The sequence below is a fragment of the Drosophila subobscura genome, chromosome O (assembly GCF_008121235.1).
Source record: "Drosophila subobscura isolate 14011-0131.10 chromosome O, UCBerk_Dsub_1.0, whole genome shotgun sequence".
NCBI lineage: Eukaryota > Metazoa > Arthropoda > Insecta > Diptera > Drosophilidae > Drosophila > Drosophila subobscura.
Window position 1 is genome coordinate 16,934,641 of NC_048533.1, and position 26,130 is coordinate 16,960,770.

General features: G+C 44.6%; 1 protein-coding gene and 2 long non-coding RNA genes across 6 annotated transcripts in view; 2 read left to right on the forward strand and 1 right to left on the reverse strand.

Moving 5' to 3' along the window:
- LOC117898438 (polypyrimidine tract-binding protein 1) overlaps positions 1 to 26,130 on the forward strand; it is a 150,228-nt gene that overhangs the window by 49,400 nt on the left and 74,698 nt on the right. For 2 of the 4 annotated variants that reach the window (XM_034807842.1, XM_034807843.1), the window contains exon 1: positions 12,863 to 13,032. The exons of the other annotated variants lie outside the window; for them this stretch is intronic. In XM_034807842.1, coding sequence (XP_034663733.1) covers positions 13,030 to 13,032 — 3 coding nt within the window. In that variant the 5' untranslated portion in view covers positions 12,863 to 13,029. Of the gene's footprint in view, positions 1 to 12,862; positions 13,033 to 26,130 lie in introns of those variants that run through there. 4 annotated transcript variants of the gene reach the window in all.
- Positions 481 to 15,574, reverse strand: LOC117898450. Its single transcript, XR_004649149.1, has 3 exons — positions 15,564 to 15,574; positions 5,921 to 5,925; positions 481 to 580 (listed from the first exon to the last, which is right to left on the reverse strand). It is a non-coding gene; the product is annotated as an uncharacterized LOC117898450 (long non-coding RNA).
- On the forward strand, positions 8,704 to 11,021 carry LOC117898449. The gene is made up of 3 exons (XR_004649148.1): positions 8,704 to 8,853; positions 10,099 to 10,316; positions 10,685 to 11,021. It is a non-coding gene; the product is annotated as an uncharacterized LOC117898449 (long non-coding RNA).

Here is a 26,130-nt window from a genome sequence, read left to right on the forward strand (position 1 = left end):
CACCACTAACCATTTGCTTTGATTATAAATGGTAATCGCGGGGGGCAGTTACACACAGAGAAAAAATACCTGAAATAATATTTACTTAATAGTTTTGAATTAACAATAAATACGAAAAGATTTGGAGGGTGGAACTTGAAAACAATTATATTTTTTACAGACATTTTGGCATTTATAAAGAAATATTTTATTTAAATAAGTTTTCTATTTAAATTCAATAATTTCGTATAGTTCCTACAAATATTATATATTTATTTTGTAACTGTTTTATATTTAGATTATCTGTGGACCGTATTTATTTCTAAATTCTATTTAATTTCCATATATTTATTTTTCAATTTAATTTGAAATTTGTGTGTCTTTCTTTGAGTGCAGTTTATATGAGAAAGTTCTTAGAAGATTCCCTGCCCAAACCCTAAACCACAAAAGAATTAAACGTAAGTTTTTGGGGACATTAAGCCCATATACTGGTGTCCCCGTATCAGTGACATCTGCTTGAAGGACATTACATCTCTTCAAAGGTTAATCCTCCTAAACGAAATGTGCTTAGGCATTCGACTCCATTCAAGCTGCGCTGGCACTCGCCTCTCTCCTGCTTTTCTGGCTCAAATTAGGCATATAACAAGTTTCCTTTTGATGGCCAGGCCTCTTGAAGAAGGACTTGCCCTCAAAAAAAGAAAAAAAGCCGCCCACGAAAATCCCTAAGAAGTGGAACGAACGAACGAACGGAGCCAAAAGAATGGAATGGCATGGAATACTTCTGTCAAGTGGCAAACATAATGCTTTCTGGCCAAATCACGCTAATGAAATGCTCAGGGCGACATCAATAGGTGGGTCAGAACATGGACTGGGACTGGGCCAGGAAGGACTCCTCGTAGCAGAAGAGTGGCGAGGTAAATAAACTTAAAAAGTGCCACTCGATAAGAGGGTTGGATGGGTCAGTCAGGGAGTCAGGGGAGTCATTCAGTCAGTCAGTCAGTCAGTGTGTCAGGCAGGCAGGCAGGCAGGATATGCCAAGTAGTTGTCGCCTGCCCGGAGTCGTCCTGCCTGCCGTCTTCCTGCTCCTTTTCAGGATTGCGTGCTGTGACCCAATCCGCTTAGCGAGCATTTCTGGTCATGGTTGTTGCTGCTGCTGCTGCTACTGTTGCTCCTTATTGGTTGTAAGTGGTTACAACGAGATTATGCTTCATTACGCGACAACGTCCAGGGTACGTCCTGTGACTCCTTGACTCGTTCTCTCTCTCTCCCTCCCTCTCGATACCCGTCTCGGCCTGGTGGCAATCATAACGAGCTTTATGCGCGCCATTAGCGTCGCGCTTGCCGGCGATAATAGCAAAAGCACTTCCACCTAATGGACGACGTGCCCTGCCCTGCCCAGCCGCGTCCGTCCTGTCGGCTGCCATTGCTTGATGCTTCGATTGATGCAATTGCAAAATATATTACCCTGCGTCCCCTACCCTCCCTCCACTCCTCACTGGCTGTATTTTTCTTTTATTCTGTTGCATATGGCCGCACCCACACACACACACACACACAGCTGCATGTACTCTTGGTGGCACGAAGCGAATTGATGGCGGAATCTCAAAAATGCAGCCCTCAGACTCTTGAAATTCTGAATCTCTGGCAGTGGCAGTGGCAGGCTGTGGCTCAGACGGTTGATGCTGTTGGCTGACTGGCTGCTGATGATGAAGCTGTTGTGGTCGCTGCAGTGCTTCATCTCCGGCTCCTGCTTCTGCTTCTGCTCCTGTCTGCCTCTGACTCTGCCTCTGACTCTGTCTTTCTCTCGCTCTCTTGATGCCACAAAATGCCTGTCGTTGGGCCAAAGTTGCCAAACTTGTTTCATTTGCGGTCCAAATATAATTGCGACGGCGTCGAGACTCCGATTCACGTTTTATTTTTTCCTGCCCCACCAGGCAGTCTCCCTGTCCCTCGCTCCCTTTTGCTCCCTTTTTGCGAGTGGATACTGAATGCTTGCTGGCTTGCTGCCCTTTTTGGTTGGAATTTCGTTATTGAAAATGTTTCATGAGAGGAGCGGAGCGAGCATTGCATTTGGCTTGCTGGGCTTGGTTTCGCTTCGCCTCGGTCCAGTTCGGTTCGGTTTCGGTTAGCAGGAAATGGAAATGGAAATCGAAATCTGAGCACCTGAAATGCAATGTACTGGGTCAAGGGTGGCATTGCTGGCGTTTGGTGGCAAGCAGCCAAATGAGGCAACAATGAGTGGCTGGAATTAATGCAGCCAACAAAAATGTCAAGTGTATGCCCCCAAGAAGACAAAAGGGCTGCCCACCGAAGAGAAGAATGTTCAGAGCCCGTGGGTTCACGGTCAACTGAATGTCGGCACTGAGCTGACTGTGGCTGTGTTGCATCTTCATGTTGCATGCTCCAGTGAACTGTAGCACAAGATTACAGCTCGACTCCTCTTTGCAATTATCTTGTTGAGGCTGCCATGACAAGATCGGAGATCGCAGAACGGGGCGCAGAATCTATGCAGATGGGAGGCAGATCGTTGCATGAACGATGTTCTCAAGGGAAAAGTGCATTTGCATTTGCATTTTTGCCTCCGCCCCATTCAGTGGGGCGGGGCAATAAATTCGAGTTAAAATAAACCAAAAGACAGGCCCCGGGACCCACTATAATTCTATTGCCATGTGTCTTGTGGGGTTGGGACTGGGACTGGGGGCCAAGGCGACACATTCCAGCGGCGACTTATGGCCAAGCAGCATCCGCCGCAGCAGCAGCAGGCGAAAGGAATGCCACAGAGAGCGGGAACGGAGGGGGGAGCCCAGTCAGCCAAGTTAAGCTCAAGACAAAGTCATGGCCCGAAGAAGAGCTGAAGATGGCAGAAGGCAACAACAGCACAGACCCTGGTCAGAGTCTTGCAACTTGCATCTATCTTTGTGTCTCTATTTGCTTGTGTGTGTGTGTCGGAGAGTTGTGTATCTGCAGCTGTGTGTGTGCGTGTGGAGTTGCATGCAATTTTGCCGTTTATGCCATTTGCAATAAGAACAGGCGACGCGGGAACCGACCAACAACCAAGAGAGGCAGATAAAAATAGCTCGAAAATAAGGCAAAAACTTCTACTACGAAGAAGGTTGCAGTGCAGATTATTTCGACTAAATGATACCCTTGGTGGATGCTGATCAATTGCTCTCTGTGTCTCTGTTCCAGTGTGGCTTAGCAGTAACCCTTTTTGTTATGTTTTCTGTTATAATTGCATTCATAATTATTATCCTTATTCCAGACACATTTTTGAAGGTTTTATAATTATTTATTTGAATATTTACTGATTTATTTGTGTGTCTATAAGTCCTTCAGTCTCTGCTTTCTATAATTTGTGGCAAACTTTACGTTCATTTGATACTACCCTCTACTTTCTGTTGCTGCTGCTGCTGCCGAAGAAATATTCGAGTGAATTAAAATGTGGCAAGTTGACTGTCTCGTGCTTTGTGTTGTTGGTTCGCTGGCTCCTCGCTCGCTCTCTCCCTCGTTTGGTTGGCTCCGCTCCCTGGTTCTTTCGTTCTTTCGTTGGTGGGTCGCCAGATTCGCTTGGCTTGGATTGGTTCTTGGCTCTGGACTTGGACTCGGACTCGCGACTAGTAAATGCTGTTACCGCATATTTCTCTCCTAAAAAACATTGCAAGTTGAAGTTGAATGTCGTCTGCGGCTCCATGGCGGGGTTTGCTTGTTGCACTTGAATTGCCAAAGTCAACGGCACTGAGGGAGCTGGAGGGAGGGCTTGGACAGGCACTGGCTCCGTGGCCTCCACTGTCTGAATGTTGTTGGGTTCCTCTTCTAGTGGGTCCAGGTCCAGAGCCAGCGACAACGTAGCCGAGATTGAGATTCATTGCCTGTTGCATGCCTGAGCCGTTCGACTAACTGCCGCTGTTGCTGCCCCACACTCTGCCTCACTTGGCCAGCAAAATTATGCGCACATGCACATAAAGATACACAAACTTATACAAAAACATACATCCAGATATATGTACTTATAGATACATACGTATGTACTATATTTATATACATAGGTACTACTCTCTGCCTGTGTCTGGAGTGGCATGAAAACTGCATTCTGTATGCCAGCCTTCCAGCCTGCCTGCTTGTGTGTGGGGCTGTACTTGGTCAACTTGTTGCTTGCAACATTGTTGCCATCCAGTATTTGAAACCCTTCCCCCCGTTCCCCTCTCTCGGTTTGGGAATTATCAGATTGTACAGCCAATTGAACCGAATTTTATATGTATGGCCATTTTTGGCCAACATTTTTTTTACAGCTTAATCAATATTTGTGCTTGAAATATCTCCTCTGCTTTGCCCTCCTCCCCTCCTGCGCTTTGTTTTTTATGCTCTCTGCAGGTAAGCTGCGTTTTACATTTCTTTTATGTTGCTGCTGTTGCTGTTGTTGTTTCAACTACCAAAAACAAAGCCATAGACAGCGCCAGAGAGCGAACAAACGGAAAATCATTTAACGAACCCGGCTTAGATTTTTGGCGGTGTGAGGGGGAGGGTGCCGCATATTGTTTTATATGCCCCACGAACCCTGCTGGGCCCCTCACGAGTACTGAACTGACTGAACCCCCCATGAAAAATGCCAACAAATTGCGCGTAAATCCCATAAACCGTTTACAACTACAACAGCTCGTCGCCGTCATCGATGACGATGCTATAGCTCTGAAGCTCTCCCGCTCTCCATGTCGATGCAACCATAACAAAGCGATTTTTATGCACAGACATTGGCTCGCTGTCTCTCTCGCTCCCACGATGGTTTTAATGCTACTAAAATAAGTGAATGGCGGAGCGAGGTGTGGGGGAGCCGACAAGGCTAAAACCATACCGTACCTTACGGTTTACGGACTAAACTTTGGGATAAAGGTTCTTAAAAACAAACACACAACAGCAGGAAAAACGGAAATTGCCGCTAAATGAAATTTATTTTTATTAGTGAAAACTCATAGCCCCTCGTATCCCCTCCCTCCGACTCCTTAACCGATTTGCATGGTGAAGTGCATTAAGGGATTTTCCTTTTTGTGAGTGAGTGGCTGTCATTCTTGATTGAGAGATTTAATTTTAAGTGGAGGATATCCTCAAACACAAATATTTATCAACTAACTTTGGGGCAAAACAATCTTAGATTTAGCTTATGAAGCAAAAGCTTTGGATTTTATCATAACAGATTATAGTAAAATGTAGTCGGATTCAAAGGCAAATTTCAACGAAAGCTGATGCAACATATTAATGACAATTTCTGATCATTTTGATCCATTGCTTTCCCTATGAAGTAGCTGTAATTTAACGACAATATGAGGAACTTTTCTCAAGAAAAATCTGTCTAATCGGAGATGATAAAACACAATAGTAAAACAGTATTACAAAACATTGAGAAAATAATAAAAGGTTAAGGAAATTATATGCCAATATAGTAAATTTACCTTTTACCTACTTCAATAAACGTTGTTCCTTTCCAAAAGAAAGCAAATAAGCGTACCATAAATCGGCAACCATTCATGTACCCCAGCTGTATGAAAATAAAAATCCAGCCTTGAGTAAGTCTCGGTATTAACTCAGCTAGCCGCAAGCAACCGTCAAAGTTTCATTAACATGTTTATTCCCATTTGATTAGTTCAATTAAAGCTTTGAGCGAACTTTGACGACACAAGTTCTGAGCACTCGATTCGTTCTGGGGGTCCTGAGAGTTTCTGGAGTTGATGATGGGGCTCATCAAGTTCTAGCGGAACAACAAGTTGATAATGTCTTAACTGTTGCTCGTTCCATGTCCTAGGGGGACTTAACAGAAAGCTCCCAGCGAAAGGAGCTTTCGCTTAACAGTCACAGTGTGCACTACCCCTCTTAGCATACGGAGAGAGAGAGAGAGAGAGAGGCCTATCCACCCCTTACAACAACAAATTCTGCTACAGCTGTTGAGTACAACCCCTCCGTGAGGGGTTAGTGGGTGGCCCACCCACTCGCTCGCACGCACACACACACAGACGATGGTCATTCGCATACCTACGCACAAATTTGCACCTTGGCGTCATGCGCGCTGCCCGCATTCGGAGTCTCGTGTGGTCGGCAACGACGACCATCGGCACTCGGCCCAGTGCCGTTCGTCAGCAGGCGGCCCGGCCCTCGTGCTCGCGGCTCGTGGCTCGTGCGTTTGCCGTGCTTCGGCATTTCGGTAGCGTGCTGCTGCCCTGCCTCTGCCGCTGCTGCGACCGCCTCTATATGGGGGTGGCGGTGGTGGTGGCATCAACGATGATGCTCACCTGAAAGCAGCCGACGAAGCTCGTTCCCTGTCGTGTGTTTCGTCTCTGGCTCTATGTGTGTGTGTGCCAGTACCACCCCATTTCCACCCTCCTGGCGGGCATTTCCGAAGCAGGTGTAACAATTATTATTTTCTCGTTGATTTTGCCATCGCTGCTGTCGCTGCCGCCTGCCGCCGTCGTCGTTTTGCCTTTTTTCGCTGTTCCACCACCCTGTGACCCCCACACCCCCCTTCCTTCTGCAGCCCCTTGCTACTTCCCCCCCATAGCTTTCGGTGTCGCTCTCTCTTTCACGCTCCCTCGCTCTCTCTCTTGCTCTTGTGCACCCTGAGCGGGCAGCGGACTCACTCGCACCTTTGCTGTTGTTTTGCGGCTGAGGGGAGCGCGCACGCATGGCGCATGCATTTGCTATCTCACATGGGGGGCGCCCTCACCTCAGTGTGTCCGAGTGAATCTCTATGTGTGTGTGTGCCAGTAATGTTACTGCAACAATAGCCATTACAACAGCAGTAACAGCGGCAGCAGCACAGGTTGTGTGTGTCCTCTCGTGTGATTTGGCACGAAGGTGAAAGCATCCACCCCACTCAGGCCACGATCCTCGATTGTCTTATACTCTTATACACATTTACTTATACTTAAACTTGTACTGGTGTGTGTGTGTGGTATAACAGCGCTTGAACACGAATCATCATCCATGAGAACATTATGAGAATAATGACCGAAAGGCAATTGATAATTGCGCGCACCTGAGGAAGAGCAAAGAGAGAGAGAGAGGGAGGGAGAGGGAGAGAGAGAGGAGCGGGCAAGCAAGATCAGGCCAGGCCTAAAACCAGAAAAGAATGTGCCCAAAGGGAAAGAGGCACTGAGACCGAGAGAAGAAGGAGAACCAAAGAAGAGGCAGCACAGAAATCAAAAACCGGCAGGTAACCAAACAACAGCTGAGAGCCATAGCGAGGAGTGAGTGAGAGAGGGAGAGGGAGTGAGCTGAGCTGAGCTGAGCGCTATAGGCAGGGGCAGTGTAATACGTGCTGCTGCTCCGAACAAAATTCCTCCGCTTTTCGGAGTCCGCTGCCCGCAGGAGAAATGCTGCCGATGCCGAAGTCGAAGCCGACGCCACTGCCGAGCATGCACCATCCACCGGGTGGGTTCGGGGCGTACGACGACGATGATGATTCGGTTTGGTCGGTTCTTCGGTCGGTGTCGATGTCGATGTCGGTCGGTCGTCCGGTTCTCTGGGCCTTTCCACTGTTGCTTTATTTTGGTTAACACGCGTCGCTGCCGCTGTTGCGCTGTTGCTGTCGCTGCCTCGGCTGACGTCGTCGTCGACGCAACAGATTCAATCTGACGGAGGCAGCGACGCCTGCTGCTGCTGCTGCTGTCGCTGTCGCGCCGTGGACGACTCCGAAACAAAAAGGTATATTACCTTAGAATGCCAGTCGTTCTTACTTCAGTCTTCGTACAGTCTTTGCTTTAACCCGTTCCAATTCTGTCCGCCGTTCGTTCGTTCGTACGTACGCTCTCGCTAGCATCAGGCCCGTTGTGCTCTCTCTCTATAGAAGTCACACACAAACACACACACACACACACAGACAATACTACAGTAGCAGCAGCAGCAGCGGTCGCTTCTTCGTCTGTGTTCCGCCACCACCGCCGCAGCACTCTACCATCATCATCATCATTATCATCATCAGCAGCAGGAGCAGCAGCAGCAGCCGGGAGTCGGAGTAGCCGTAACCGTGTCTCCTCCTCTGTCGCAGTCGCAGTCGTCGTAGTCGTCTCAGCCAGCGCATCACTACCACTACCACATTTACATTCATAACATCACAAACCAACCACCAACATCACCTTCTCCGCTACGCTACCGTTGCCGTTGCCATTGCCGTTTGCCGCCGCCGCCGCTGCCACCATCAACATCTCTACTACCACCGCCGACGACAAGAACAACAGTAACAGAAGCAGAGGCAGGAGCAGCAGCAGCAGAAGCAGAAGCAGCACCCACTCTCGCACACACACACAAACACACACTCGGGCCGCACACGGGAGTCTCCACTCACTCACGAAAATTTCAATATCCAAATCAAAGTCGAGTTCAAATCGAAAACAGCCGCAACACCAGCAACAACGTATATCGCAGAGCACACACAGCACACGCGGATAATGATAAAAAGAAAATAACCGAACGAACGACGACGCCGCCGCCACACGCCACACGCCAAATCCAAGTCCAAGTCCAAGACCCAGCAGCACCCAGTCGATATCCGGATCAGTCAGTAGTAGCATCCCCAACGAAATAGTCATCAAAGTTAACCCCCGGAAACGTAGCGCGTAACAAAAAGCAAAGAAAAATCAAACGCTAAATCACATGAATACAAATCCATCAATTTAAACAATTATTAAAACATAAAACAGTTCTCTTGCCGGTTCTTCAATCTCTCTTTATCGCTCTCTCCCGCTATCGCTGCGGAGTAGTTTTCACTTTTTTGCGCGTGTGATCCCAAATCCAAAATCAAAACTTTAAAACCAACAAAAACTCTGAAATCTTCAGTGTATATTCTCGCACCTTTCGCTCTACACTACACCACAACAACAACCAACAAATGTAAGCAAAATGAGTAAAAACAAAAAAAACATCAAAAAATATTAAATAAAGAAAAGAACAACAAGAAATATTTTGTGCTCATACTGAAATTAACAATAAAAGAAACACACACACACAGACGAAGAAGAAAAGTAAAAAGTAATAAACCAGAAAGAACAAAAAGCCAAAGCCAAAGCCAAAGAATTGCCAAGCAAAAGTTCGTTGCTCGAGACTCTCTCTCTCGATCCCCATTAATGATATTCTCATCATATTCTTATATGCCACAGCGCTCACTCTCCTCTCTCCTCTCACTCCCTCTTTTACTCTCTTTCGGTGTCGCACTGGCAATAGGCCCGAATGAGCATGTAGCCGGCAAAACACACACAGGCCCAGTGCCTGTGCCTGGCCGACAAAGAAACACGTTTTTGTGAACGAAAAGAACGTGAAGCAAAACACGAAACAGCGAAACAAGAACCCAAAAAAGAAACGAAAATATACAAAAAGCAGGCAAAAAAGAAACAACAACAAAAAAAGAGCAGACGTAGCCCGTCTCTTCCTTCAGAGCCCAGAGCCCAGTGCCCAGAGCCCGAACTCGACGCCATAAAACCTTATGGGCCCAACGTTCCAATAGGCCGCACATTCAGACAGAGTCGGAGTCAGAGCTGAGAGCCCAAAGCCACTGACTCTCTTGGCCACTTGTCGCTGGCTCTTTCGGCTTTGCCTCTTTCTAAGTACGCTTCCAAATAATTCCCGTAGTTTATTTTTATTGTTGTAATTACACGTTTCTCTCCACGGTCTTTGGTCGGTGGGGAAGGGCAAAGAGGAGAGTGCAAGAATTTTAGCCCACGCGGCATTTCTCGCACGGCGAAACTCTTCTTTCTGGCCGCTTGGCAACGCCTGCCATCCGGAGTTGCTTCTTTGTTGTTGTTTAATTTTTTTCGCCAACAAAAGTGTGACTCAAATACAACAGCCAACAGCAAGAGCAACAACAACAAAAATAGAAACCGGTAAAGGTAAAGAAATTTTGTGCGTGTGTTAATCAGAGAGAAAGAGGAGAGACAGAACGCTCTGCTGTCGGTCATTCAATTCTTACCCAAAAACAAAACGTGTTTTATTACTCAACAAAAAAAAATAATAATTATACAAAAAAAACACCCAAAAACACTTGAAGCACAGACACATGAAAACAAAAAACACGAAACCAAGAGCACAAAATATTCCAAAACGCGAAATATTCCAACTTTTTTTGTTTTGCTTTTGTTCCAGAGCCATAATTACAAGATCCGCCACAACAACAACAACAACAGCAAAACAATCTCCAATAACAGATAAACGAACAAAAAAAAAAAAAGTATACAAAAATTCGCAATACAAAAATCAACTAAATAAAATAAAACCTGCAACAAAAACTCTAAATCTCTGAACAGAAAAAAACCATCACTTCATCTCCTACTTGAACGACTCTCTGACTCGACACTCGATTGGTAATAAGAGCAAATTATTATTAAATATTCATGCCCATTGTGTCTCCCGTTTTGTGTTTTGTTTCTTATTTTGTGCATTTTATAATTGTTCGTTATTTAATTGTTTTGTTTTTTTCTGTCTTTTAATCGTGATTTGATAGTCATTTTTTTGCTTTCCAAGTTTGGGTTTTTTGAATTGGCAAAACTACAGGAAAGAACACTTGAAAATTCAGAGCATAAATGAAATGCATAAATACTCGGCATTTGTATCAAATTTATTTGGACAGCTTTTCATTTCGAAATGGAGTTTATTTGAATTATATTTTAAACATATTTCCTCGCATTAAATTTAATCACATTTTAACAATTTCTGTCATTTATTTGGCCAGAAACAGAAAAAGAAAACTGGTAAACAGCCAAATGAATTAAACCAGCAAATACAAACGAAAAGTAAAAGGCCCAAAAGCGAAAAGAATCCCTTGGTATTTTTCTAAAAACCTTAAGTCCCCTTCCCGACCCCACGACCCATCGCTACCCCACCATCAAAAGCATTACAGAACAGAACCGAAAAACGAAAGAAAAAATATAAAACAAATAAAGGCACAAAAAACAAGAAACAAAACGCAAGCAAAAAGTGGTAAATTGTTGCTAGTATCAGAAGAATTTCCCTTAAAAACAAGGCGCAGTATTTAAAAAGAAAATATATAAAAATTGAAGATTTGCAAAGAATATTTACAAGAAAGCCCAAACAAACAAAAATAATTGTGAATTTTATATAAATTTATATATCCATATATATATATATATATGTATACTTGTATGTTCGGTTGTTAATTTTGAGCGTAATTTGAAGGAGGAGAAGGGGGAAAATCAATTAGGAAAAGGTGATAAGCAGGTCAAAGGGTAAACAGAAGGAGAAGCCACCCCCCTGGAAAGGTTGTTGAATTGAAAATTAAGTATAGATGTATTTACAAGAAGCGAAATAGCGACATATCAGCATCAAAGAAAGGAAAAGAAAAGCAATCGGAAAGCAAAAGATGAGGAGAATCAAACAGAGGAATTAGGAATCAAAAGAAATAGCTAAATAAATATTGATATTACGAAAAAAACCAAAATAAATAGCACCCCACAACCCCAACACAGAATCCTTCCCAAAAATCAATCAAATATTTAATTGGTAAATAGGTGTCTATGGGATTAAGTGAATAAAGGATTCAAGACAGTCAATTTGTAAACGATAAGCAAGCAGCGTCAATCAGAGAGCTCCAACAGAGAGTAGCAACCAATCAATCAATCAAATCAAACGATTTTTGTCTCCTAGAACTCCTAGCATATTTAAGTGGGTTAAGAGGGGTTATTTTATAAGAAAGGAAGGGATCGCCGGGTCAAATCAAATGCCTCGATCGACAAGAGTACGCGTTTTGACAATCACACGAAATTAGCGTATTTCATATATACACATCAGATCAGATATATCGAATCAGATATATTATACATGATCTATATATATATACAAATATCTATATACATCTTCTACAACTGTATCTGTAGGATACCATATTTATAAAAAACTTTTATGCTAGCTTTAGCACAATCTAATCTAACGATCTAACCTCGTGCGAAACCTTTGAACTATTTACTACGACAATCTCTCTCCCTCAATCAATCAATCTGAACAATCAATCTAAACAATCTTCGAAAAACGGTTTTCAAAACTTTATAGATCTCTAAAAAATACTCTTAAAATAATCGAAACCTCCTCCAGTAGTGATATTATACGGATATAGGAAGACACACACTCAGACACAGACACACGCATTTTATAGATACAAAGATACAGATACTTACGCTTAAGATACGCTCAAAAATCCCAAAAACAATCAAAACAGTAGATGCATAGCAAAAGTTGTTAGGTGTATTTTTTTTTGTCCTGCGAGCCCTGTGTGGGATGCTTCTACTCTAATCATAGCAACAATTTGCGTAAGGCTTAAGGAAACCAATTGGCATACAAGAAAAATAAATATTATAAAGAATAAAACAACAAATATATATCTAATCATATCTAAACAGAAAACAAAGCAAAAAAAAAACAGAGCTCATATCCAATCCATACACACCAACCACCACACATCCTGTGCAAAGAGTCCTCCTGTCACACTACCCAAAAGCCTGCCCAAAAGCCTCAAGAAATTACCAAAAATCAAAAGAAACAAAACAATTACAAATAATCGACAAAACTTCAAACAACTAATCGCAACGGGCCAAGAAAATTATTGAAACAAACAACAACCAAAAAAGAAAAGTGCAAAAAAGGAACAAACCGTAAAACAAAAACAAAAACAAAAAACAGAAGCAGCAGCAGAAATATTTTAATCAACATTTGTTGCCAATAAAATCTGTCATCATTGCCGCGTTAACAGAAACCACGGCGTCAGCAGCGATTGCAGCGCTAAGTATCAGCAGCAGCTCTCAAGCATCGCTGGCCGTTAACGCCACCAATACCAATACCAACACACCTATAACCACCGGACCGCCGGTGGCACCTCCATCAGCGTCTGCGTCAGCGTCTCCAGCAGCAGTTGGAGTCGCCTCTGCATCTGCCACCATACCAGCAGCAGTAGCAGCAGTGTCGCCAGCAGCAGCAGCAGCAGTGTCGCCGCTAACGGTAAAGAGCGAAATCGCCACATCCGATTCAGCAGCCGAGTCCGAGTCCTCCCCTATACAAGATTTAATCATGGTAAGCGCCGTCCAAATCAAATCAATCAAAACAAATCCGAAAGACCACCGCAAAATTAATACAAAAACCAAAGAAAGAAAAATTGAAAGTGAAATTTTGATAACCGAATTCAAAAGCAGAATTCAATATAAAAACCGATTTGAAACTGCCTTCGAAAGCAATCTCTGAGAGACGCAAAACGTTTAAGTTTCTCCCTAAAGCCATATACCATGCCATACTGCCCCACCACCCTCAAACCTATTTACCACATGGAATTATTATTCAGTTTATGAATAACTAATATATAACCAACCATCCTCCATATTATAAAGATACTACTGCAAAATGCAAAAAGAATAATACCGAATTGTACAGTTTATGCAAAAAGCCAACTACTTACTACAATATATTCCTCTATACTTCAATTATTTGTTTTTTTTGGTTAAAAAACCTCTCTCTCGCTCTCGCTCTCTCTATCTCACTCTCTCTGCTGAAATCTTTACTATAATCTTTACTGCTACAAATAATGTCAATGGTGTGGACTTTAATTTTAAGTTGTAAATATTGTAAGATAATTTTAGCTTTGCTTTTGATTGGTTTTTGTGGTTCAAGAACTAGTTTTAGTTGCAACTTTTTTAATGATCTTTTTGCAAAACTTTCCATCTCTCCATTTCTAACCATTTTTTGCCATCTTTCCCTCTCTCTCTGTCTGTCTGTCTCTGTTTTGTGTAAATAGTTTACTTTTAAGTTTTGTTGCTAAGCCAAAGCCATTGACATTAAAATCTAATTAAACGATGCTGAAAGCTGGAAAGCCCATTCAACTTTCTCGACTTCTTTGACGCGTGTAAGAGGGCCACGAGGGTTCTCAGGAATTCCAACTCTATCTCTATCTGTCTCTCAATACTGTTCTACTACCGTTCCAATTGTAGAATTATCTATCCACTCGTAGCGCTCGCTAAACTCTTTATCCACTGCTCTATCTCCTCCAATGCCAAAACTCGAATCACTTCCTGTAGTCTCTCTCTCTCTCTCTCGCTCTACTCTCTCTCTCTCTCTCTCTCTCTCGTTACCCACCCAAAAAATACTTTATTATTTGAACAGAAATCTCAGGAAACCTTCAACCTCGTTCGCGCCACAAAAACCACAAAAAGAATACAGAGTAATATAAAATACTGACTGTAACATAAATATGAGGAACAAATATTTTTGGTTAATTTTTTGAGTTTTGTAGAAATGCAATTTTATTGTTTTCGAGTCCACAAATTATTGTGCTTTGCCAATTCAAAAACCCAACTGAAAAATCAGAGAAATGCCACAAACAAAACCAAACAAAAAATACCACAAATAATCTGAATAGAGCAAAAACCCTTCACACCACGCACAGCAAATGCAATTGTTGCACGCACCGCCGTCCACGCATCCGCATCCACATCCGCATCTGCAGCATCCGGCGGCAGCCGCGACTGCAGCCACCTATCAGGCCTACCCCTCGCCGGCCATGCAGACCAGCGTCGTTGCCGTCCACCAGCAGCATCAACAGCAGCAGCATCAGCAGCACCATCACCACCACCAACAGCAACAGCAGCAGCAGCAGCAGGCGGCCGTCTTCCATCAGCAGGTGGCAGTAGCCCAGGCACAGGCTCAGGCGCAGGCACAGGCACAGCATCAACAGCAGCTCCAGCAGCAGTTCCACTACCAAGCTCAGGCCCAAGCCCAAGCACAGGCTCAGGCCCAGGCGCAGGCCATGCTGCAGACGTATATGCAACTGCAGGTGAACAATGTGAGTGTGGCCGCTGCACCGGCCACGCCGACCAAGTACCACCAGGCGGGGGCCACGGCTGTGGGTCCGCCGGTTGCAGCGGCGGCGGCGGCAGCACCACAGTTCTTTGCCGCACCGAGCACACCGCTCACGATCATACCGGCTGGGGCGGCGGCGGTGGCCGCCTCGGCGATGTTTGCCACGGCCGCCACGCCCACATCCGCAGCAACCACACCGACCAACAATGTAAATAATACAGTTAATCTATCAGCCGTAACTAGAACTACTACCACTACTACTAAGCAGCCGTCTGCATCTGCGGCTGCTGGCATCTTGGGCGCCGGCCTTGGCCTTGGCCCCGGCTATGGCGGCGGCACACTGATGGTCCCCGGTGGTGCGCCCGTGCCCCTTCTCTCGTTGCTGGGGCCGGGACCACCACCGCCACTACTGCTGCAGAGAGCATCGCCATCGCCATCGCCATTGACATCGCCATCAGTGTCGCCGTCATCTGCGGGCGGGGCTGTGGGCCGTGCTGCCACGGGATGCAGCAGCGCCAGCAGCGGCTGCAGTTCTGCATCTTCTGATTGTTCTATGCCATCGCCAACTTCACTACACTTATCTTCTCCTAAAAAGGTTTGTGTGTTCACTAAAAAACGCTATTCCATACAAAAGAACTTACAAAAAAAAAAGAAAACAACTAAGAAAAAAAAGATCTCTTGCTCTCTCTTTGAGTTTTTCCCGCCAGTCATTTTCGTATCAAAAAAAGAAGTAGAATTACTCTCTCTCTCTTTACCTCACTCTCTCACTCTCTCTTTGTCTCTTTATCTTTCTATATCTTTTATCTTTCTGTCTCTGTAACTTAAGCTTTTGCCTGCCATTCATATATTTGTTGTAATTTATTTGCTGCTGCTGTAGAAACATTTCCTATAGAAATCTCTTCCATATCACGCCACCGTAGATACATGCTTCATTTGCTGTTGTAATTTGTGTTGTACATTGCTCTCTCTCGTAGTTTTATGTTGTTGTTATATTAAGTGATTAACGCCCCCCAAGCCTCCCCCATCTTTTGATTATTGGTAACTGAAAACTACACTTAAGTGAAGCGTCCTTTAAGCTAGTGTCTAAGTATGAGCATAGATATGCCATTTGCAAATAGATTTTATAATTATATATTGATCCCCCCATACACTCTTCACATTTAATTGCCACATACAGAGGAGCTAACTGTCGGTCTGTCTGTCTGTCTGCATACTTCGCTCTTCTTCCCTCGGAAAGGGAGGGCGGAGTCGATTAAATGCCAATTAAATGAAATTATATATGAATATTAGAATTCTTGGGTATCCATCCTTCTTCAAGTTGATTCCTTTCCTTCTGCCTCATTTTATAGAGCCCCACGTCCTGTGGGTTCAATTGCGCGTAATAAAATAATGTGCAACCTCCATGCCACTGGCATACCAATGAGAGGCTCTTCCTCTCTCGGAATCGGGTTTATATATTCCAAGGGAATTTATGGGTCTAAAAGTTGGAGTTTGTTGGGACGCCTGTATAAAATGTTGCACCAAAAAGAAGAAAAAAAGAAGGGAAAACGCTACTGGGTTGACTGGGTTTATTATTCTGTATTTTATCAGTCATAACTATCGGTGGCTCGTTCCAGGGGGGCGAGCATTAACCGCAATTGTTTGGCCAGCACTTGCGCTTTGTCCTGCCAGCCAGTCAGAGAAGTCTCCCACACTCCTGCTAATCCTCCCGCCGCTGCTGCTGCTGCCACCCCTTTTCTAGTTGGAGCCACATGTGTCGGACCATATTGATTAGTTGGCGTTGAAAATGTCACTGCAATTTGTTGGCCGTCGACCAGAGACCAGCGAGCAGCGACCAACGACCAGAGAGAAATGCAACGGCGCCACAAGGCGAGCAAAAAGTGTGGCAACTCCTGCGTTCGCGCTCCTTTAACGTGTTTTTTTCTGCCTGCCCCTTGTTTGCCAGGACACGGACTAGTTTTTAGTTGTATTTCCCCAGTTGTGTGGTCGCCAGTCAAACAAACAGCGGCGGCGGCACACCATGTGTGATGTATGCCCCTCCGTGTGTCCTGTGTTTTATGTGTCCTGCGTGTCTCTGTATGTGTGTGTGTTTCTGCTTTCTGTTTGTGGAACGGAATCGGACAGGCGGCCAGGTCAGTGTTCAGAGTCCTGCCACATTTATTATCGATTTATCCGCTGGCCCACCTTCTTGCCCCAGCAGCAGCAGCAAGCACCAAGAGTGTTAGACGCTGCAATTACCCCCACCACACACCCCAGCTGGTATTAATGTTTAAACTGTACTTAAATGACTCTATTATGGCCAATGGCCTGTGGCCCCTGGCCCCTGGCCCCTTGCTGCAACCTTTGGCACCCTTTGCCGTCCGTCCTTCCATTGACGTTAAATTATCTGTAATTGATTTTGTTTAACATACGCCCACAGCCCGGCACAGCCGCGCCCCCTCGCGCCATTTGGCAACCCTCCCATGACCATGGAACCGAGTGCTCCCTCCATTAGTCCGATTTACCGAGTAAAATGTTGATTTTTGCATTTATTTGTGTGCAATAATTTTGGCATCCATTAAATGCAGTCGGACATGAAAATACATTTCTGTGTGCGTGTAATTATAATTGTTATTGAGGTATTTGCTTGCACAAAATACCGCACCGCGCACACAAAAAGAATACATTGTAGTACAGAATCATATTTGAATTTATTTATAAATATTTAACACCAAACCAACATCAGAGGGGGGACTCGGTGCCTCCCTTTGCGGGCTCTTTCCGGAACATCATGTGCCTGGCAAATACACATATTTTTGTCAACAGGCAACTGCCTAAGCAAATACCGGATGAAATAGAGCCCCCGGATCTTGGGGGATGCAAACAACCGCCAAAGGTGCTAATAAAGCCCCATTCCTCCGCCCCACGAAGTAAAACCACAGATAAATAAGGATATTGACAGTGGCAGAGAGACATAAAAGATTCGTGCAGAGGGTAAATAGAAAATGTTTTCAAATTAGGAAAATCTGCGTGGAGGAAAAAGCAATTCAAATAAACATATTAGTGGGGCGGGGAGGCGAGGAAAAAACTTGGATGTGGGCAGCCTTTGAAGTGTCGTCTGTGGCAGCGAGTGGGAGTCGTCCGTCTCTGCACTTCTAATAAGCTGGGATTCTGCTCAGCTCTGCTCTGCTCTGTTCTGTTCTGGTCTCTCGGCCAACTTACAAACGCACAAATAAACTTTTTAAATTTAAAAAATTCATCAAACTTTCAAGCCAGCGTCCAAGTCAAACAAAAAAGCAAGTGGGCCCCGTCAGGGGTCAGAAAAACAAAAAAAAAATCAACAAAATAATAATATAAAAAATATTACATTAATCCGTAATCGAAAAACTTGAACACGGACATGGGAGAAACACGGCGGAAAAGTTTTCGCTTCGCGCCATGGAAATTTCTAACAATTTAATTTTTTATTTTTGTATATTGAGCGATTTACAAGCGGACACCGAAAAAAAGTGTTTTCTGTCTAGAAAATTTTCAATTATTTTCGGGGGGTCAGGCAATAAAACAATTTGAAATTTAAATGCAGCCGAGTCCTGCCAGAAACGAAAAGTATGTCAAGAAATAGGACAAGCAATATGTTGCCCCAAAAATAAGCAGGGCCGACGGCCATCAAATTGAGATGAGAAAATAAAATTCAATAAACTCTTGTTAAGCACGCAGCAGCAGAGCAGCAGCGGTACAGCCAGGGAGGTGGTTCCTGGCAGTGGAGAGCAGGAAAGCAGCAGCTGCTGCTGCCGCTTGTGGCACAGGACACAGCAAGGACAACGTTTTAAATATTGACAGCTCCCAAAAGGAGCTTCCACTCTGATGACGAGGCTGTCGAGTAAATAGATAAATCAACCCTAGAGACATGTACACCAAGCACACATTTTTGCATTGATCAAATGCTGCTGGGATGGGGGCAGAGCAGAGCAGAGTAGAGCAGGACCCGAGCCACAGCAGGAGCATTAGCAGAGTCGAGCAGATACAGAGAGCATTGTGTATTCTTGGCAGTGGGTATTGTTCATTTCTAGAGATGTTTTGTCTTATAAAAAATTGATTATGCCACACTAAGCACAGAACGCGTCTTTCGTTTCTGCATTCTCGGGCATTCTCTTTGACAAAAAATTTGACTGTTACAAAAATAAATCTCAAGGCAGTTGGCAGCATTGATGAACCTGCAAGTGTATCTAATGCTTCGTCTTTTGATGGTTTTCTAGGACTTCTTTTCCTTCCTTATTATGAGTTTCCTTCATCCTTTTCGCATCGATTTTGATAGCATACTTTTTGGGGCTACCAAAATCTGTCCCTTGGCCTGTGCTTGTGTCCGTCTGGGAGCTCTTACAATTGCGCTAATCAGACAGGAGTCCCCACTCTATGACTCACAGACTTGATATACATTTCTACCTTTTATGGGCATACTCTCTGCTGTGGCTTGGGCTTGGATTTGGATTTGGGGACTCTGCCGGTCGCTGCCTGTCGCTGACAAACAAATTAAAAAGTTATGACTAAAAACGTTTCTCGCGCGCTGCTCGGCAAATGAAATGAAATTTTGTGCACCCTCCGCTTGTGGACAGCCGTGGACACAGGGACACCACTCCGCCACTTCTCCGGCGCTTTTCCGCTCTCTGTTCTGTAGTCTGTGCTCGGGAAAATGCCTCTGGCTAAATTTAAATTGCTTTTGTTGCGCTTTTGTAGTTGGCTGCACTTGCGATGTTCCTTCAGATTCCTCCTACTGCTTCTCCTCCACCCCGCTTCCCGCTGATGATGATGATTTTCCTTTTTTTGCGCTCAAGTTTTCTTTGTTGTTTGCACAAATAGTTTTTGTCGCCCGCCCGCTGCTGCTGATGCTGCTGCTAGAACGGTTTTCCTTTTTGAATACCAGGCGGCGCGTGAAAAAAAGAGATTTTCCAAAACTAAATCACAGTCAAAAGAAGGAAAAGAAATGTACGGAGTACTCGTAAGTTTTTGCAGTTAAACGGGCCACGGCTAAGCGCATTAAATGTGAAAGTTCCGCAGTTTTTCCTGTTTTTTTTTTAATTCTGTTTTTCGCGGACAGAACTTTGGAAATCATTAAAAGCTTAAATGAGAGAGCGAGCGAGCCATAGGGCCCCGAGAGCGCCGAGAGCTCGGGTATATATGAATATGAATATTGAATGTGTGACTGACTGACGGACTGACGGACGAACGGACGGACTGGCAAGCCATTAAAACCAAACACGCTGGCTGTGTGGCGGTGGCCCCGTTCTTTCAACCCTAAGCCAACTTATGGGGTTGTAACTTTGGCTTTTACGGGCACACAAAATGTTTGCCCTCCAGTGCACTAATCCAGCATGAGCACATGAGCAGGAGTAGGGGGCAGGAGCACACGAGGAGCAGGAGGAATCCCAGACCAACTTGGGCCACTCACTCAAACTCAAACTAGAAGCGACAGAAACTAACTTATTAATATGCAATGCACACTTTGTTGCTGTATTAATTGCAATATTAAATTTCCACTAATACTCGCTTAGCAGAAGGCCAGGAGTCGAGTCGAGTCTCTGCTTCGTGCCACACACACAATCCACTGGCACTCCGCCACACTCTCACACTCCAACCCTAAAAAAAGTTGTGGCAAAAGTTTTGGCGGAGTAAAAGTGAGTTGAAAAACACCTAGAACCCAAGTAATTATTACATGTTTACGTGCGCCAGGGTCCGTGTCCTGTGTGCGGGTATGTGGGAGTGTGTGCCTGGACCTCCGGCTTCATTCGGCATGCGGCACGAGTGCGCTGAAAAGCGATACTAATGATAAGTTTTGCCTGCTGCCGCTGCTGCTGCCTGCCACGAAATGAACTCAATTTGCTACGTTTTGCATTACCATCTCCCTGCCACCATGACACTGCTGCCCCCTGCCCCCCACTGCCACAATCGTTGGCGCGCGGACATCATTTCCATATGCTACGCCAGATTCACGTGCAGCATTCGGTTGCCCGCAGCTTGATGTATGCGGCGTGGAGCAAAATGCTGCGTCTGGCAGCTGGAAATTGCACTGAACAAATGGAACGCCAGCCACCGCCAAAAAAACGAAATAAATAAATGTTTAAAAGGTGTGTGCATCAGAGCCACAGCAGCAAAGGAGAGTCAGAGTCAGGCAGAGTCAGTGCCTGCCATCGATGCCAGCCAGACATTATGCTGGCGCGAGTTTTGAAGTTAACCAAAAATTTGCACACACTCCCCACACACGCAGAGAAAAAAGGCTCAGAGTTTTGAATAGTTTCACTCTGATTTTTAAAGTTATAAGATTAGATTTATAGGAACATAATTGATTAAAAAATGCTTCACATTCCAAATGAATATATTTCCCATAAATTTAATATTTATTTAGAGGTGTTTTCTATTTAATTTATATTCAAATTAAAGTGAATCCCATTTAATTTAAATTTGTTTTCTTACATTAAATATTTGATTTAATTATGTGCGTATTTCAATGCCATTTTTCTCCGAGTGCACTCGCATTGGTGCACAGTGGAAAGCAATCTGGACGGAGTGGAGTGCAGGTGATTTCATTAACTAGAGTTTGAGCAAATTGGAAGCAGGAGGAGCAGGCATGCTTTTTTGCGCGGTTGGTAAAATTAATTTGTTGAAAATAAGTTTGTGGTGGGCGAAAAGTTTCCATCGCTCATGCGTTGGGCTGGCGGGAGGAAGGATGCTGTTGATGAGACTCCTTTGCCTTGAAGGCTGATTAATGTCGGCACAGACAGCAACGTCTGTCTATCCCTCGCTCTCTTGTCTAATTATTATTATAAGAGTCTGAAGGCTGAAGACTGAACACTGAAGACAGAATGTGTGTCGTGGTGCCTGAATTATGCAGAAAGTTTCATGCAGCAAGCACCTCGCTCCTCTCCTCCGAGAGGCATAGAATATTTTATGGCCAGCATAAACACATGCTAATCACTAATTTGTGGCAACTCTCTGATGAAGCAGGACTGCCTCTTGATTAAATGCAGTTAAGGCGCAGCAGGGCAGAACAATTGTCACCTTTTTGTCAACATCAACATGGAATTTAACGCTAAATGCAAATGCCAGCAGCCCCAGACTTTTGATGAGTTGTGCAATTTACAGCAAGAAAATAGAAAAGAAAAAAACTGTGACAAAAGCCATTGTCGCCTTTTTGCCTTTTAAGCGATTTTCCCCCCACATTTTCCTCTCCACAGAAAGCGGGAGAGAGGGAGAGGAAAAGCAAAGACTGCGCTTGATTGTCTGTGTAAATGCGGTGCCAATTTTTTATGCTCATAAATGCAGACATCAGGAGGCCGCAGAGGAGGACTTTCAAGTCAAGTTCATTGTATTTGCATGGACCTCGTGCCACACAGGACCTTGCAGGACCTGCCACTGCCCTGCCCCCGCCCCTGCCTTCTGGCATATTTTCTTGCTGTTTCATCATTTTCATCAGCAGACATTCGCCTCATACGTTCGTGCCACTTTCCGGTCGCTCCTTTATTCATTCGTTTCGTCAGTCAACAAAAAATAAAAAAAAGTCGAGTTCATATATATTTTTTGCTCTACTCCTGGCTCCACGCCACGGTGTGTCCTTTGTCCAAGTTCTCCAGCCTCAAAACGTTAACAGTATTTTCCAGCAGCATTTTTGAGACAGTTTGTCATAATTCCAGGGAATATCCTCCGAAGCTTTCCTCCTCTCCTTCTCCTTCGACTTTAGACCGTCGACGTTCTCTGACGTTTTATTGTGTCAACATGACAAATCGTCAAGTGTCAGCAGGGGGCCAGCCGAACGAAGGACTGGCCCAAGTACGGGACTTTCATTATTTAATTTCTTAGGACTTTAATGGGTTAAATGGCTATACCCTTGGCTCTCAATTTATGATGTGCACCTTTTTGGTTGTGTTTTTTTCTTCCTCCTTTAGCTGGAATTGTTTCAGTTTTGATCAGACTTGGCCATAAATTCTTTATTTATGCTTGGTTTTTTTTGTGCTGAGTCTATGGAAATTTATGAGCGTTTTCATTTGAATCAATTTACTTTGCTGCTGCCTACTACACGCACTTCCTTCCCACTGTCCATTTTCCATACATCAGATATGTGACTGGACTCTGAGGGACAAGGACTTGTATTTATGACCAGACAGAGAGCAAAAAGGAGAGCTTCGAAAAATTTATTCATTGAAGTTTTTACAGTCAACTAGACACACCTCCTCAATGCGGTTAGCCATCATCATCGTCATCATCCTCATCCCTCGGTGTCTCTCTGCTCCTTCCTTTTCCCTCTCTGTCTGTAATCATTCATACTTCATCAAGTTGAACCCTGGACCATGGTTTTCCATTCACCATTCACCATTCAGCTTTTCTCTCTGGCTCTGGCTTTGGCTCTGGTTTGCTCCCTGTGCCTTTGGCTTCATTGCTATGCAAACTGCTCCCAATGGCCACGTTTAATGGTCAAGTGTGTAAAATTGCATAGCAAATCGTTGCCCCTAGGAGGTGGGGGGGTCTGAGAGTCCTCGTACTCTTAGATAAACATCTTTGCCATCTGTGTGTGTTTTGTTTTTCTTTTTGCGTTACTTTCACTTTGCTCAGTTCCTCTGGATGATGCCGTTTCCGAGTGAGTTACATATTGATGTGATTTACCACTTATGAACGAGGGTACGGAGTTGTATCTTTTTCTGGGGGCTGCCCTATCCTCTCCTCTCCGGCTGTCGCACAGTTTACTGGCAAATTGTTTTTGGACTTCAGTCTTGAATTGGGCTGATGTACGATCTTTGGGCTGATTGAAATGTACTCACTCGCCTCTCGATCAAGGCCATAAATGATGAATATTGAGACCCTTGGACGTGACAGAAACAGAACGAGAACCAGAAACTGTGCCATCAATCAATTATACATGCCCCCCGGAAGGGAGTAGCAGGACGACTCTGCTCTCTGCCTCTCTGCTGTCTGCTCTTTGGCTCTGCTCGTCCTTATGGTTGATTTCATTATAATTTCGATTTGCATAACCGAATGTCTAAGCAACAATTTAACAATGCCCCCCGCAGCCCACCCCATCCCCAATGGGACCTAATGGTCGCTTGGGACTACTTGGCTCTGCCTCTGTCTCTGCATCTGGCTCTGCGGAGTGTATCAATTTTGGGAGCCCAAGACCAAAGACGCAACCTCCTCACATTTCATTAGCTTGTCAACATTTGTGTAGCTTCGAAGGATGGCCTGGCCATGTCTCTTTGACACTTCAGCCTGCGGCGTGTGCCCCCGAAATTGTAGTTGCCATAGATGCCATTCCTTACCATCCCGCCTCCCCCAAATCATCTCTCGTTGTTGGTTTTGTATGCCTTAAATAGTTAAACTGCTTAGCGAGGCAGCTTGACGCCCATGTCTTGCGATTTCGAACTCGGAATGGCTGAGTACGAGGGTAGTGCCGGGGAGTACGGGTGCGGATGCGAGTGGTTGCTATGCAAATCAATTCGCCTACTTTGTCAGTGTTCGTATTTGCTTTGTGCTCTCACTCTCTCTCTCACTCTCTCTCTCACTCTCTCTATGGGAAGCACAAGTTCATTAGGCGACTCATCAACAGCAAAACATCAGCGGCAGCAGCCAGGACACGACATCCACCCATCTATCCATTCAACCATCCATCCGTGGAAGGATATTTAGTTAACTTTATTTTAGGCCAAGCACAGAGGCTTTTTGAACTTTGAGACTGCCACTCTGCCACTCGCGCTGGAGAGATTTTCTAAAATGCTTTTGTTAATTTATTTTAATTGCCATAAACTGCTGCTGCTGCTGGCGCTGCTGCCTTCTGCCTTTGATTTTCATGTAAATTTTAAAGCGCTTAAAGCGCGCACACCCACAACAATCCCAGGTCGCAGGACGCAGGTCCCAGGTAACGGAGCGAGCTGCTCGAAATCCTTTTTTGTACAAAAGGAAAGAGAAAGGGAAATCATAAATTTTGTCCCCGGCAGCCATAAAAATGTAAAAACCCCAAAAGCAAATATGCAATACGTACGCTTTGCTATCGATATGGCCAAAATCTAAAGGCAAGGAGTCGCAGGAGCAGCAGCAGGAGCACGACAAGTCCTAGACAAAAGGAAAGTAAGCATAGAAGGCAGGCACGTAAGGAGCGAACACACACACACACAGACTGGGACATATATAGATTTATCAGCAAAATGTTATTAAGGGGACCCCGCCTGTAAGTATGCAACAGTTTTTTGTGTGTTCGTTCTTCTGGTTTCTTTTTCGTTGGTCTCCGCTGCCGCAGGGCAGACAGAAACACAACAGGCAGCCAATTAGGCAAACCAAAATCGGTGGACCCAAACCCACCACGTGCTCCCCTCCCCTTATCGGTTGTGGTGGGGAAACTGGTTAACTGTTGCTGCCACTTGGCTCCTTGGCAGCCAGCCAGACATGGCCTTTATTGCAGTTTAATAGGCAGCTGGCGCTGGCTGGCTGGTTGGTTGGCAGAAGGAGTGCTGCTCGCAGACAGGGGGGAGGCGGGTGTGCGGGGTGTGATAGATAGGCAAACGCATTAAGCAAATCGTAAATGTTCCAACTTTCTTCTTATTTTTTTCGGCGCATTGCCTTCTCGAACGCCACTTAACGCAAATGATGTTGATATAGCCAAGGATCGCTGCCTAGAGTGCAAGGAACTTTCTTTCTTTCTTTATTTCAAAACCCAAAAGGAAATGCTGGGGAACACCCACCCACACATAGACACACTTTTCCATAACTTGTTGTTTTTCTTTGGCCCCCGCTCCGTGCGCCAAAAAGTAGGCAACACAAAGTCGTTGAGCATTAAAAGCAAAACCCGAAAATGTTGTGCAACTTTTTGTGGCAGAGTGTGTACGTTCGTAACGCGTGTATGTGTGTGTTGTTAGAACAAGTTAATGTAAAAGTATTTTTATGCTTTGAAAAACATTTGCCAAGCCAAAAATTATAAAGAAAATAATGAAGGAGGAGGAAAAGCGAAGAGGAAAGGAAAACAAAAAGTAGAAAATAGGCAAAGAAAAAGCGAAGGAAAGGCATCGTGGAAATCTTGCGGTTGTTGTTATTGCATAAATAAAATCAAACAAAAAAAGCAACAGCAAAGAAAAAAAAACACAGAAAAATGAAGCAAGAACAAACCTCCATTGCTGTCTCTCTCCCCATCTATCTCTATCTTTCTTTGGCTCCCATGGTACACATCATCAATGTCAGCGAAATGCTGCGAGGGTTCGGGTTCTGGGTCGTCAGCGTCATCGTCATCATCGTCATGGATCAGGCCGCAGGTCTGCTGTAATTTTGTTATAGGCACCAACGGCACGTGTATATGTACATGTCGGTACATGT